We start from the raw sequence: 12,467 nt of genomic DNA, 5'->3' as shown, positions 1-12,467 counted from the left end.
TTAAGGCTGATACAGATCACTCCCCGATGATCAAGCCCCTCGGTCTGTGTTCGGAGCCCTGCATTTTAATGCCTATTTCATAACTGTGCCTTGACATACTATAGCAGACACAGGCGTACTCCTCCATGCCATACAGTTATGTAATGCAAACTGTTTTCTGTGTTCTGTCGCAGTATTCTTTTCTCCTAAGCATCCAGTTTGTCACATCGAATCAAGTCATGGATGAATTTATAGCTCAGCTGTAGAGTACATTTTGCATTTTACACGCTGCACAGTTGCATTATGGTACATTCTGTACCGAGAGGTTTTATAATCATTGGCACTGCAAATATGCTTTTATCTTTGGTCAGAAGTCACATATTATTAAAGGTGATCCATGTCACATCCACGCTGGGATGTTTGTGGTGCAGATTTAAGGGAAGCTGGATTTACACATGAAATTATGACATTTTCCTCCTTTTCTTTTCTTTGCAGTATACATCATACATCCCAGTAGCCAGAGGAAAATGTTGGCATTGTACATTTCTGCAAACTATGGATATGTTACATGTTTTTGTTTCATAGATATCATATAAACATTTCTAAAGAGAGGTAGTAAATGAGCTCACTTTGTCATCAGGTGGTAGAGGGGATAGTGGTTGCTGTGACTCTGCAGCGGCAGACCACTGCAGAGAAATGTTTGACACCAAAAAACAACAAAACTGGTTGCTTTTTGCAAGTCATCACTGCATTTCCAGCAGTCTGTTAGCCACCAAATGTGGGTATTATTTATTTTTAGCAACCTCTTCCTGTGTTTCCACCGGGGGATAATGCTACCAGAAGTGATTGTTTTTCACCAATATATCACTGTGTTTCTGCCGGGATAGTGCCACGAGAAGCAGTTGGTTTTTACCCAAAGTTCACTGCATTTACAGCAGGATTTTACCATCAGCACTGGGTATTTTAAGCCAATTCATGATCTTTTCCTAACCATAACTGAGTGGTTTTTGTGCCTAAACCCAACCACCACATGTTAACCACAGTGTTGATACATAAAGTTTCAACGTATCTGTTACATCATAATGTACAAAGTTATCCTTGGCTTTTAGAACTGTACTTCGTTTGTTACATGAAATCATGTGTTCCCTCTTTCCTTGCTCTCCCTCTCTCTATTTGTATGGAAAAAAGTCACTCCTGTTTGTGCTTTTTGACACGTTTTCCACAATCATGTCTGAAGAGCTCATGAGGGTTGTATGATGGAGTAGCGGAAAGCTGAGTAAGATTCGACAGACCCTTGAGTCCTTTTCTGTTCTTCTCTGCACTAATTAAAACTCCACCTTTACACCTGTTCAAGAGACTGACGAGAATAATGGTGCCATGTCTTCCAGGATTTGACTCAGCTGTTTGTAAATTGGGTATTTGGCCCATGTTTTTAATGACTTTTCAAGGGCATGTGAGCCGTTCCCATCACTGCTGTCAGTTGACTTTGTGTTGGCATCAAGATTTCCCCGAAACTTCGAATTCATAGTTTCAAAGAACCATGTGACTGATCTGAGATGTCAAAACACTGCACAGCCCGGAGCTGCTGCACTGATGACACACAATAGAGAGAGCCTTTATCAGCCCATCCGCTAAATGTTTCACTGAAATTTAATCCAAATCCAAATGAGCTTTGGAGCTATATTTTCCTCCACAGTAAATGTGCCATTATCCCCATGAAACTGGAAGACACTGGATGGTGTAGGCAATCACCACTTTCATGTTTCCCAGCACATTTTCTGCAGAACCATAATATCAGTGTGACAGTCATATAGTTGAGGCAAATTTAACCACTTTTTTTTGCTTGCAGTGACTGTACTGGATTCTCATTAACATGGGTCGAGCTGCACCAAGCACATATGTGATGCTGAAACCGAGTTGAGTGAAACAATGTTCAGCATTGTATCCCCGATCACAGGCCTGAAGGAACATTCAAATAACGCACAAGCACAGAAATAAATGAGCAATTCTTTACAAGCTTACTGCTCAAGGATGAGTTTTTACATTAGAACCTCGTAGACTCTCCCACGGCTGAGCCAGACTACCCCGCATGTATTATACAGATGCCTGGAGGCAAAACAGCTTAGATCGATCGGAAGAATAAACAGGTCAAGACCAAAGCGTTGATGAAGCAGACATTGATCTGACCAATCCCACGGGTCTGTGGAACAGCATTCACATCCAATGTTTCTCAAGTGCTTTTATTTCATTCCCCTGAAATAAGTCAAGTGGCTCTCTGCATGCTCAGCGGAAAGTAAATCTGAATTTGTATTACAAAGTTTGTGCTCTCAGCTGAGATACTATTGGATATATCTCTGATCTGATCAGTAACACACTGACATTTGCCAGATCTTTGCAGTTTTAACATAAGCGCCACAGATTCTGCAACTGGGTTAACTGGTTGTTTATATCCTTCTCTATCATTATCTTTACAAAATACATTTTTATGCCAAGCTTACTAGCCACTGGTGCTACCTTCATATTTTACATACATCTTTATGCACAGCTAAGTTAAGCACCAACAATTCAGCCAACATGATGTCAGACTGAACAGCAGGGTTATCCCAACCAATAAGAAACTTGGCTGCAGCAATTCTTACTTTTTTGTGCAAGCCTGAGCAAAAATAAAGCAACACAGAAAAAAAGACACAAGACGACACAGTGAAGCTTACCTGTAGCCTGCAGCTGCACTTTTTGAGTGGAAGACGCAGAGTCCTGATAGTCAACATTAGCTTGTCAACTTGTGGAAACAACCCAAAAAGTCAATTGTGTATAGTTTTACTCTTCAACAACTTTATCCTCAACTCCATAAATCCACAAGGAAACTGTATATTAGCTGGTGTTAGTTCTTTTTTTTAAAAAATATGGTTTTTTTTCATAGTCCAATTGTGTGGATATTCGTTAGAATTAAAGGTTCACTGATCTTTAAAAGGGTGTATTAGGTTATAGCCTTAGTGTACTATAATTATGTAAGTGACATAAAATGGGCTCAAAATGACAACAATATCATTTATCACAACAATTTTCTGGAGAAATGTATTGCACAACAAAAGTTACCTTGCCAGACCTACATTACATACATACATACATATATTAGAGTAGATGTTCTCGTTTAACTCTTGTCAAGAAAGAGAATAAAAATCGTTTTCCAAATTCCTTCAACTTGCTTTAGATTTGGTAATTGGTTTATTACTCTCATTGGTTTATCACTCTTCTCATTAAATCAATACCACATTATCTAACTCATGACTGCGGCCGTACAGCAGTGCTGAAAAAGAGCTCAAATGCTTGGAGGGAAAACAAGGTCAAACTGTTTAATATATTTATTTTATCAATCCAGCCTTATAACACACCCCACCCATTGTTACATGTTAAATGAACATGAGGAAAAAAAAATGGCCTCTAACACTCCCCCCTGTCTCTTGATGTATTATTGATTCATGAGAGTAAATGAAGGGGAACATGTATCTTATGTGGGTGGATGGATTACAAGTTTCTCCTGCCATTTCCTTTTAACTCTCGCCAGGGTGGCAGAATTTTGAAGGGTTGTACGATTTCTCTTTTTTAACCTTCACCTCTTCGGCCCTCTATCTCTTTGAGGTTAAGTGTAGAGGGAGTGTTGTTTGGTTGCACTGAAGCGGAAATTATCATTCAACTAACGTTGATGATGCGCACTTTTGTAAGATCAGGAGAGAGAACTAGACAGAGTGGAGACCAACCTGACACTGAGTGGCACCAGACATGAGTTAGAAAATGAGTAAATACAGAAATCAATGGACATGCCGTGACCTTTAATAGAGAAGCTTTGGTCTTGTGTGGTGATGTATAGCACAAAAGGATAAAGATGAAGCAATACAATAATAATACAAAGAAGATCTTTTATTGCCAGCACTTTAATACGGAAATGCGAGTTTGTTATAGCGTTCTTTTCAGCCCAGTTACCAGAGAAAAATGTTGGCATTATACATTTTTGTAAATCAAGAATGTATATTTACACATTTACAACACGCTATATTGACAGCCCTAGTTATTAAGTAACATTTTGATTTTAATTTCAAGTTGAAGTACCAAATAATTATAGATAGCCCACTGCAGAGTAGCTACCTTGTGGTAAAACGTTTTAGATGTGTTACCTTCAGTAGGCTCAGATGTGTTTTGCGGCTTGAAAGATTTTTCAGGGTTTTTTTGACCAAGAATGAGTCTTTAATAATAAAGGTTGCCGACCATTGGTCTATATGGCATCCTGTATACAATATTCTACTGTTTCATGTAGTAAATATTGGGGGGAAAATAACCGTTTCAACAGCTGCAGTTCAAACATTCAGAAGTAAGGGTTGTACATTGTACTGTATATTTCAAAATAGATTTTTTCTCTTGCCTTGGAAAGAGACCGCTGGAGCAGAAGTGTTTAGTGTGCAGTTAGTGCAGTTAGTGCAGTAGTCGTTGGGCAGCTGTGGCTGTCTGAGTAAATCTCTGTATCAACACTGGCAGCCTGCAAGATAGATCAAGCCACTATGGGTTTGTTATCCAGTATGAACTCATTCCACTGCACTTTAAACATAGATTGAATCACTGAATCTTCAGCACCTTATCTCAAAACACTGTTTCATTAAAATTATTCATTAAAAAACACATTCTCTGGTTTTGTTCTGACCTTTTCTGGAAGCTCGGCCGCTCTGCCTGCACTCTGTTTCAACATCACAAACCCCAGATGTTTTATTTCCTACCTCTGGGGTTTACATAACTATAGAACAGCAAGGACCCTTGTTCAGTGCGTAAAAGTTAACAACATCCCTGAGGAAAGACATGCTATGAAAAGCAATTAGACAGTCTGTCTGAACCCACATTTAAGCAGCCAATAGTTTGACATACGAGAGTCTGCTCCTATTAGATTCCTGCACTGTTGTATCAGTCGCTCCTGAGGATGTCAATAAATGGATTTCCCTCAGATGTTTGATTTTAAATGAGTCCCGATGCAGGGGACGCTCTTGTTGCGCATCATGTTTATGCGGGTACACTATCCTTTGAAGTTGTTTGTGTCAGAGCTGGTCCAAGAGGATATGCACCACTGCCTACGAGCATGGCAGCCACATCAGAGGGAGCAAGATGAGACATTTTGTTGTTTATGTTGTTATCATTTGTGGGTGATGGACTACACTGTACACTGTGGCTTCAGAAATGCTAGCCGTGCCCCTGTGCCTGCGGCCAGCCGAGCAGCCTGTGGGTGGATCTGTGCCATCGGAGCCGGGAGGCAGAGGATTTGGAAGGAAGTCTGAAGTCGTCTTTACTCTGTCTCATTAAAAGCACATTAGAGCCCACCCTCCCCCTGCACCACCCACTCAGCTACAGTGCAGCCTGACTTTCTCTCATGGAACAGCTCCTCCTACACAAACAGGCACACAGGTGAGAGGGGAGCGCTCCAGCTCAAGGAGGAAAAACCTTCCTATAAATAAGTCCAAGAGAACAAAAGTCGATACCCATAATCAGTTTCATTACAGTAAAGTGCAGAAGCTGCACAGCAGTACAGTAAACCCTCTGAAGTCACAGGAGCGGCCGAGTGTGCCAAGAAGCTACAGATGCAGTCAGACTTTTCTGGCATTTTTAGATGCTACAGTCAAAGTCAATAATGTTTGAGTGCTGAAACACTTACTCAATGGGTACATTAGTTGAATCGACATAAACTTAATCAACATCAGTTTGATCATCAATGAATCACTGAAGGAACTGGCTCTAGTCTTTGTGGTGTGTTCAAGAGCAACTCTTTGGCCAAAGACACAACAGTCAGCCTTGATGTTGGGTTGGTTTGTCTGGACCTTACGTTTTGGTACAACCAGTTACAACCAGTACAACCCTCAAAGGGCTGATTGCAAAGCTGTAGACTCTAAGTCTTGTTGAATCATTACCACCAAAATTACATCTACTTGTGACTCATCAGTACAGGTTTCAATTCCCCTTAAACAGTTGTCTGACTGTTTAAGGGGCCTGAAGATGCAAAATGATCCCATAATTCAAAGGCAAAAAGCAGACACTACAAAAAGACAGAAACAAAAGCATAATTTTGTGCAGTAGAAATACTTTTCCTGCTTTCCTATCTTAATAATCCTCTTTGACCCTTCAAATACAACATGGGAACCATTGGGATAAACGATTAAATCACTGGGCTAACAGATGAATTGATAATGAAAACAATCATTATTTGCAGCCTTCTAAAGTTTAATAAATAGTTGAGGGAAACACATTCAGTAAGCATTTTTACAAGATAAATACTCTTGACATCTTAATCCATAAAGAATTAGAGACCCAGATGACTGAGAATTTTAATAAAGTTACAACTACAGTAAGTCAGTCAAGAAAAAGAAAAGCGAAAGAGTAAGTACAGGTGCTTCAGCAGATCAAATATAGAGCAAGAAAGACAGTGAGATTATAAGAGAGAAAAGAAAGTAGGCCAAGAAATAGAAAGAGCAAGAAAGTGAGAGGCAGTGAGCAAGAGTGAGGATATGAAGGAGGGAGAGATGAATTATTGCCTACTCCTGGAATCAATAATCTTGCGAATCACAACTGCGGTGTGCTACAGATCTTTTTTTCTCCCTCAACCCAGCAGAAAGGGTGACAGATGTAAAGAACACAGCCTGCCGATTTTTAAGGCTCCCAGACAGACCAGAGAGCGGAGAGAGATGCGGGGATAATCCTCGCCGTGCCTGAGGAGGCAGAGGGACGAGCAAGGCAAACAGGACTAAGACAAAGAGAGGATAAACCTCGGGCCAGTTGAATAGAGCAACTTTCTCCTGTTTGTCTGATTTTTTAAACAAAGTCTCCCACGCTTCCACCTTATTGTACTTTGTTTGGCAGATGTCTTTCCTCTGAGTTTAAATGCCAGTAAAAACTAAAGGAGTCTAAAGCACTGCAGCTCTCTCTTAAAGGCCGCCCACACCAAGAACCAAAACTATTAAAATAACTATTAATATATTGTTTTTACATTGTGCTTACTCAAATGGATGGTAGAGTCCACACTACAACAATAACACAACATCGTTGGGATCACTTTTAGAGCACTTGGACGAGTGATAGAAACACTTAGAGCTAATCAAAGCCATCTGAATTTACATGGCGACACATTGCTTGGCGTCACTGTTTACAAAACTTTATTGCTCTTTAGTGTGGATGCTCACATCGTCATTGTTCTTGGGGTGAACGGGCCTTTACTTTCAAGTGCTATCGTGACATACATGCAGCCTCCTTATAGCTCTCCTATGCATATTTAACCACACTCGGGTATAGGGAGAACATTTTGTTTCAGATTGCAGTGTGCCATCAGAGGCAGTGAGGAATACAGTGATCCAAACTGACAAGTGTGGTGGTTACAGTCGTATTTTTCCCACCTCACACCTGTTGTCTGAAGTCATTTGGACTGAAATAGATTATCACTTGTCTTTATCTCTCTTGTTTCTTATCCATTTTTGTCCCTTTATAGTGTCCATCTATCATGTGCCTTTTTATCCTCCTGTTAGAAGGAATTTATCACATCCTGACAAATGTTCAAGGAAAAGTTCAACATTTTGGGAAAACCACCTTTACTTCCTTACTGAGCTTTATATGAAAAGCACGATACAACTCATGTGTGTACAAGAAATATATAAAGTTACCCGCTAACAGCTGACTGACTTAGCTTAGCATAAATACTGCAAGCACAGTGAAACAGCCTGCCTCTGTCCAAATTGATAAAACCCAGCTACTCTTATTAACTCTTATTAACACACTACATCTTGTTGTTATTTTACAGCTATTACTTGGCCAACACCCTTCTTATATTTAATGGGAACCTAAGCAAATCACTTCAAGTGATGTCAGTATTGGCCTCAAGCGATGTCACTAGCATAGGTTGGGCCTGGCCACTAAAGAAAATGAAAAAAATCGAGTTTACCAAGTGCATGTAGCCCTCACCTCATCTCTGCTTGCAATGTGTCCTCATACAACAGTTCGTATGATATCTAATAAATTAGCACCTACAGTTAGGGCTTGCAATGAAAAGAAAAATGGTTGGGCATCACTACATGACTTACATAATGTTAGATTACCTAGATTACATTTAGCAAAGAATATTTTTTTGGTGTCCTCCCGTTATGTGCTTAAGGGAAAGTTACGTAGGTTAGGTTTAGGACAACAAATCATGGTGACGATGTACCTTAAAATAACACAAAGTTCACTTAGTTTAACATAAGGCATGAGGACCATCTCATGGGAGAAAGTCCTGTGTTTGTTTGACCCATCTACCACCTCAACCTGCCTCCTTACGCTTACTTTCATTCTTTTTTCTATTTTGCTCTTTGTGGGAAAAAAAGCTAATATCTGAGGTTGTGCTGCACTGATTTTGATTTTTTAAATCATGAGTCTGATGATGTTACAAGAGTCAGTACTGACTGGCCGCAATATTGGAGAAGGGGATAACACCAAGAGTGCTCAAGTTTTTTTTTCTAGATTTGCTGATGAGCTCAAGTGGTTTATTGAGGTGTCACCCGAGATATTTCAGACACTTTATTATGATTTTTTTTTTTTTTGAATCCAAGATGTGTCTCTCTCCTGAATCCCTGTTTTACAAAATGACACTTGCCCTGGGTTTAAACTAAAACCACAGCTCAAAACAAGGTGACACATCTGTTACTAATTGGCCCCAACATTTTTTTTTTTGCCTTGTTGACTCTGTTTTCCAGTCTTTCATTATTTATTTATTTATATATTTATATATTTGATCGTTGTTGCATACTTAAAGACTTAGAGACCTGGCTTTGAGATGGCTTTACAAGAAAGAAGTGACACACAGAACTGAAAACAGCTGGTGCTTCTCAGCGGATGACATTCAGCCCAGGAGACAGAATGTGTTGCTTTGGGGAACTCGAGAGCGAGACGCATTTAAATGCAAATTCTCTTCTTTGCATTATTGATTGCTACACTCTGCACACTCCACTGGTGGATACTGTTTTCTTTTTTGCGAACTTTGCAGATCCCCTGTAGTAGTAAGACGGTGTGGCACCCCATTACAGAGCCCTTTAAATCAGTAACTCCAGTATCATGAAGTAAAAATCATCTGTCTCTACACACTTGGAAACATTGGAAAACTAACTGCCACCTTTAAAACTGTCTACAACAAATGGCCACTTTGTGCCTCAGAGATCCAACATGTAACAAAGTGATACAACTTTGTTTTTCTCTTCTTTCAAACAGTCTGAAGACCACCCTGAAGAAGAAGCTTTCCGGTGATGTCGTCAACCTGTCAGGCATCCCGCTGTCTGGCCGAGACGTCCACCGTGTTGCCTTCTACCTCCAGAGCAGCAGTGACGCGGTGTCGGCTGTGGACCTGAGCTTCACCGAGCTGCAGGACGAGAGCTTACGGCTGCTGCTGCCACACCTCAGCTGCCTGCCGAAACTGACCATACTCGCCGTCAATGGCAACCGCCTGACAATGGCGATCCTAAAAGACCTGACGGATGCAGTGAAGGATCCTAAGAGGTTCCCCAGCCTGGCCTGGGTCGACCTGGGCAACAATGTGGATATCTTCACTGTGCCGCAGCCGCTGCTCGTGGCCCTGCGGCGCCGCTTCGGTTTGCGCAGCAGCCTCCCCACCATTTATGAGTACAGGGAGGCGCAGACATTCAGTGGCTACAACCCAAACATGGAGACGTCTGTAGAGGAGCCCAGTCTCTATGAGGAGGGAGATGGAGAGGAAGATGATAAAGAGGAGGAGGAGGACAGGCTGGAGCTTCAGGCCTGGGGCTTTGGAGAAGAAAATATGTCAAAAAATGTGCCAGTGCACTTCTGTGGGAGGTGATTGCCCAGAGCTGCTCTCTTTTAGACTGGCTGCCCCTCATATCTCTCAGTATCACCTCGCCCGAAGACTAGCCTCCTGTGTTAGCAGCTGCCATTGTGGCAGATGCTTCCAATGACCCACGTGTTTCTGAAAATAACTTAAAAATAAGTACCTGTGTTGTGTGTCCCTCTGGATGCTCTGACTGCTGAAGCTCAGCCGTGTGATGCAGGCAGCTCTGTGGTTGTACAGACGCTCAGAATTTATTTATGGATCGATTTGACCTTCACTTATTCAGGAGAAGTTCAGCTGAACATGTTTGCTGTTTCTCAGTGAACGTTTTGTGCTCTCACACCTTGAAGCTCTCCATTATTTACCGCTGTCCATGTGAGCAGCTAGGGGTTAAGTGCCTTGCGCAAGGGCACCTCAACAGTAGCGGCTGAGGAAGAGGGGAGTGTTACTAAGTTACATTTCCCGAGTACATTTACCCAGCCTCTCTCTGACAGCTTCACCCTGCTGCCCCATTGTGTGAAAAGTCTGAAGTAGTAACTAAATATCCAATTTAAAAGATAGTTTCCAACTGATATTTTTTGCTATGACATGACAACTCAACTACAATGAGATTTATTCAGGAATTATTTTTAAAACAAATGGCAAGTTACTCAAAGTAGATAAAGCATACTGAGGTAAGCATAGGTTTTTTTTTTTGGAACCTAACCACGTGCTTTTGTTGATGTGCAGCAATGGTTACGTCAACAGCAGATGTAGGATGATACCTAGCACGTAATATGTGGACATGGATGTCCACTGCCAAAGTGGCAATATGTGACAACTTGGCATCAAGTCGTTGGGATGTGCTGAATTATCTGAATTATAAGGTTTCTTCTCCTCCAACAAACAGACCAGGTGATTAAAACCGTAAGAAACACTAGATAAAACAGTTTCACGTTACAAATCAGTGTCTCTCCAATGCTGTTTAGCTAATAGGTCAGCACCTGATAATCTGAGCTCACCTTTTTTCTCTGGTGACTTAAGATCCAAACGTTCAGGAGGTTTTTACTGGAAGGCAAATTGTCCACAGAGATCTCCTCCTCTTCAAAACAAACAAACAAACGAGGTGATTTAAAACGGTGAAAATACTGAATAGAGCAGTTTCATTTTGGCTACGAAATGTATGTTCGACTCACAACTCAACTGCACTGAGATAATGTTGACATCAAATATTCCTTTAGCTTTTTTTTAGGGGGGGGGGGGTTCTGTTGGGACACATTATTTATTCAGGTTGTTATTTTTAAATAAAAGGCAAGTTACAGTAAGTAAATGAAGCATACTGAATCCATTTAATTTAAATTTCTAGAGCTGATGCTCCATTAAGTGTTGGCGTACCGATGCTGCAGCTGTGTGGGGACAAACATTGGCCTGATACACACATGCAGGCATGCACACAACACACACCGTATTTGGGCATGAGCTGCCGATGAACTGATTACTGCCTCTATCAGGTCTCGTTAGGCCCCTGTAGTCACAGATGGTGAGCAGAGGATCTTTTTTTTTCCCCAGCAAATAGGACTAGCCCCAGATAATTTCATCCACTGGTGGTTTGTGAGTGATTCTATTTATGAATTAGACCAGAAGCAAAGAAAAAAGATGCCCACTCTGTTTTTAAAGGCGTACACAGACAATGAAGCGATTACAAACTGCTTTTATCTTTTCCTCTGTGCTGCTACAGCGTGTACAGAAATCTTTGTTGCGGCATGAGTAAAAAGCAACAGTTTCTTTTTGACTAGTCTTTTTTCTTAGATGTGTAGTTCTCATCTTTCTGTATTGTTTTTAAAAACTGGGCATGACTGTTTACTGAAGCGCAATGTCAGTTCCCAGAGACAGAGAGCATGTTTACATGTACATTATTGTTCCAATCAATTTGAGATCATTTTTCGGTTAACATTTCCGCATGTGAACACAACTGCCCACACTATATCCTGCCTACAGATGTTAACGTGTCTGTTCTCCTTCCATGCTATTATTCAGGAAACTGTTTATTTGTGTTTACAGGGATATTAATGAACAGGATGCTTGGTTTAGTGTGTGTGTGTGTATGTGTGCGTGTGTGTGTGTGTGTGTATGTGTATGTGTGTGTGTGTCTATGTAAGAACATAATTAGAGTGTGCGCAAGTGTGCATGGGTGTGTTGTGGACATGCAGAGTAAATTACTACCTTTGATCGTAGAAATGAAATGTTTACTCATTTGCACTTTAAGGACGAATCCGTCCCTGAATGCACAAGCTTTGTTTTCATGGGTTGTTGTTGATATAAAAACAACTCACTGAGTCACCCACATCCTGAAATAAATGTTTTATCTCAACTTCTTCATTTGGTTGAATTTCATACAAATCACTGTCACGATAAAAATCAGTTGTGAATTTACTAAATTTGCTGGTTTGGCCCATTAAATCATAGCTCGCTTTTTAAGTAAAAGTGATGTTTGCCGTTGCTGTTGCTTCAAAATAAACATGATTTGAATAATATTTGCCTGTTGTGGAGTTTTTGTAATTGGCAAGTCTTAAGTGATTAATCCTTATTAGTTATGTTCTGGTCCTTGCATAACCAAAATGAAAGCTGTGTCCTCCTACTGAGCACAAAGTAAACAAGT

The 12,467-nt window shown here is 40.8% G+C and overlaps 1 protein-coding gene across 1 annotated transcript in view; it reads left to right on the top strand.

The window, feature by feature from the left end:
- The window catches only part of lrrc75bb (leucine rich repeat containing 75Bb), a 34,263-nt gene extending 24,311 nt beyond the window's left edge, over nt 1–9,952 (top strand). The window contains exon 4 of the mRNA XM_042509860.1: nt 9,238–9,952. Within this exon, the coding sequence (XP_042365794.1) occupies nt 9,238–9,841 (604 nt within the window). The 3' untranslated portion in view covers nt 9,842–9,952. The remainder of the gene's footprint in view (nt 1–9,237) is intronic.
- The last annotated feature ends 2,515 nt before the right edge of the window (nt 9,953–12,467 follow it).

The sequence above is a fragment of the Plectropomus leopardus genome, chromosome 20 (assembly GCF_008729295.1).
Source record: "Plectropomus leopardus isolate mb chromosome 20, YSFRI_Pleo_2.0, whole genome shotgun sequence".
NCBI lineage: Eukaryota > Metazoa > Chordata > Actinopteri > Perciformes > Serranidae > Plectropomus > Plectropomus leopardus.
The sequence above is the reverse complement of the archived record's forward strand: the minus strand, read 5'-3'. Positions and strand labels throughout refer to the sequence as shown.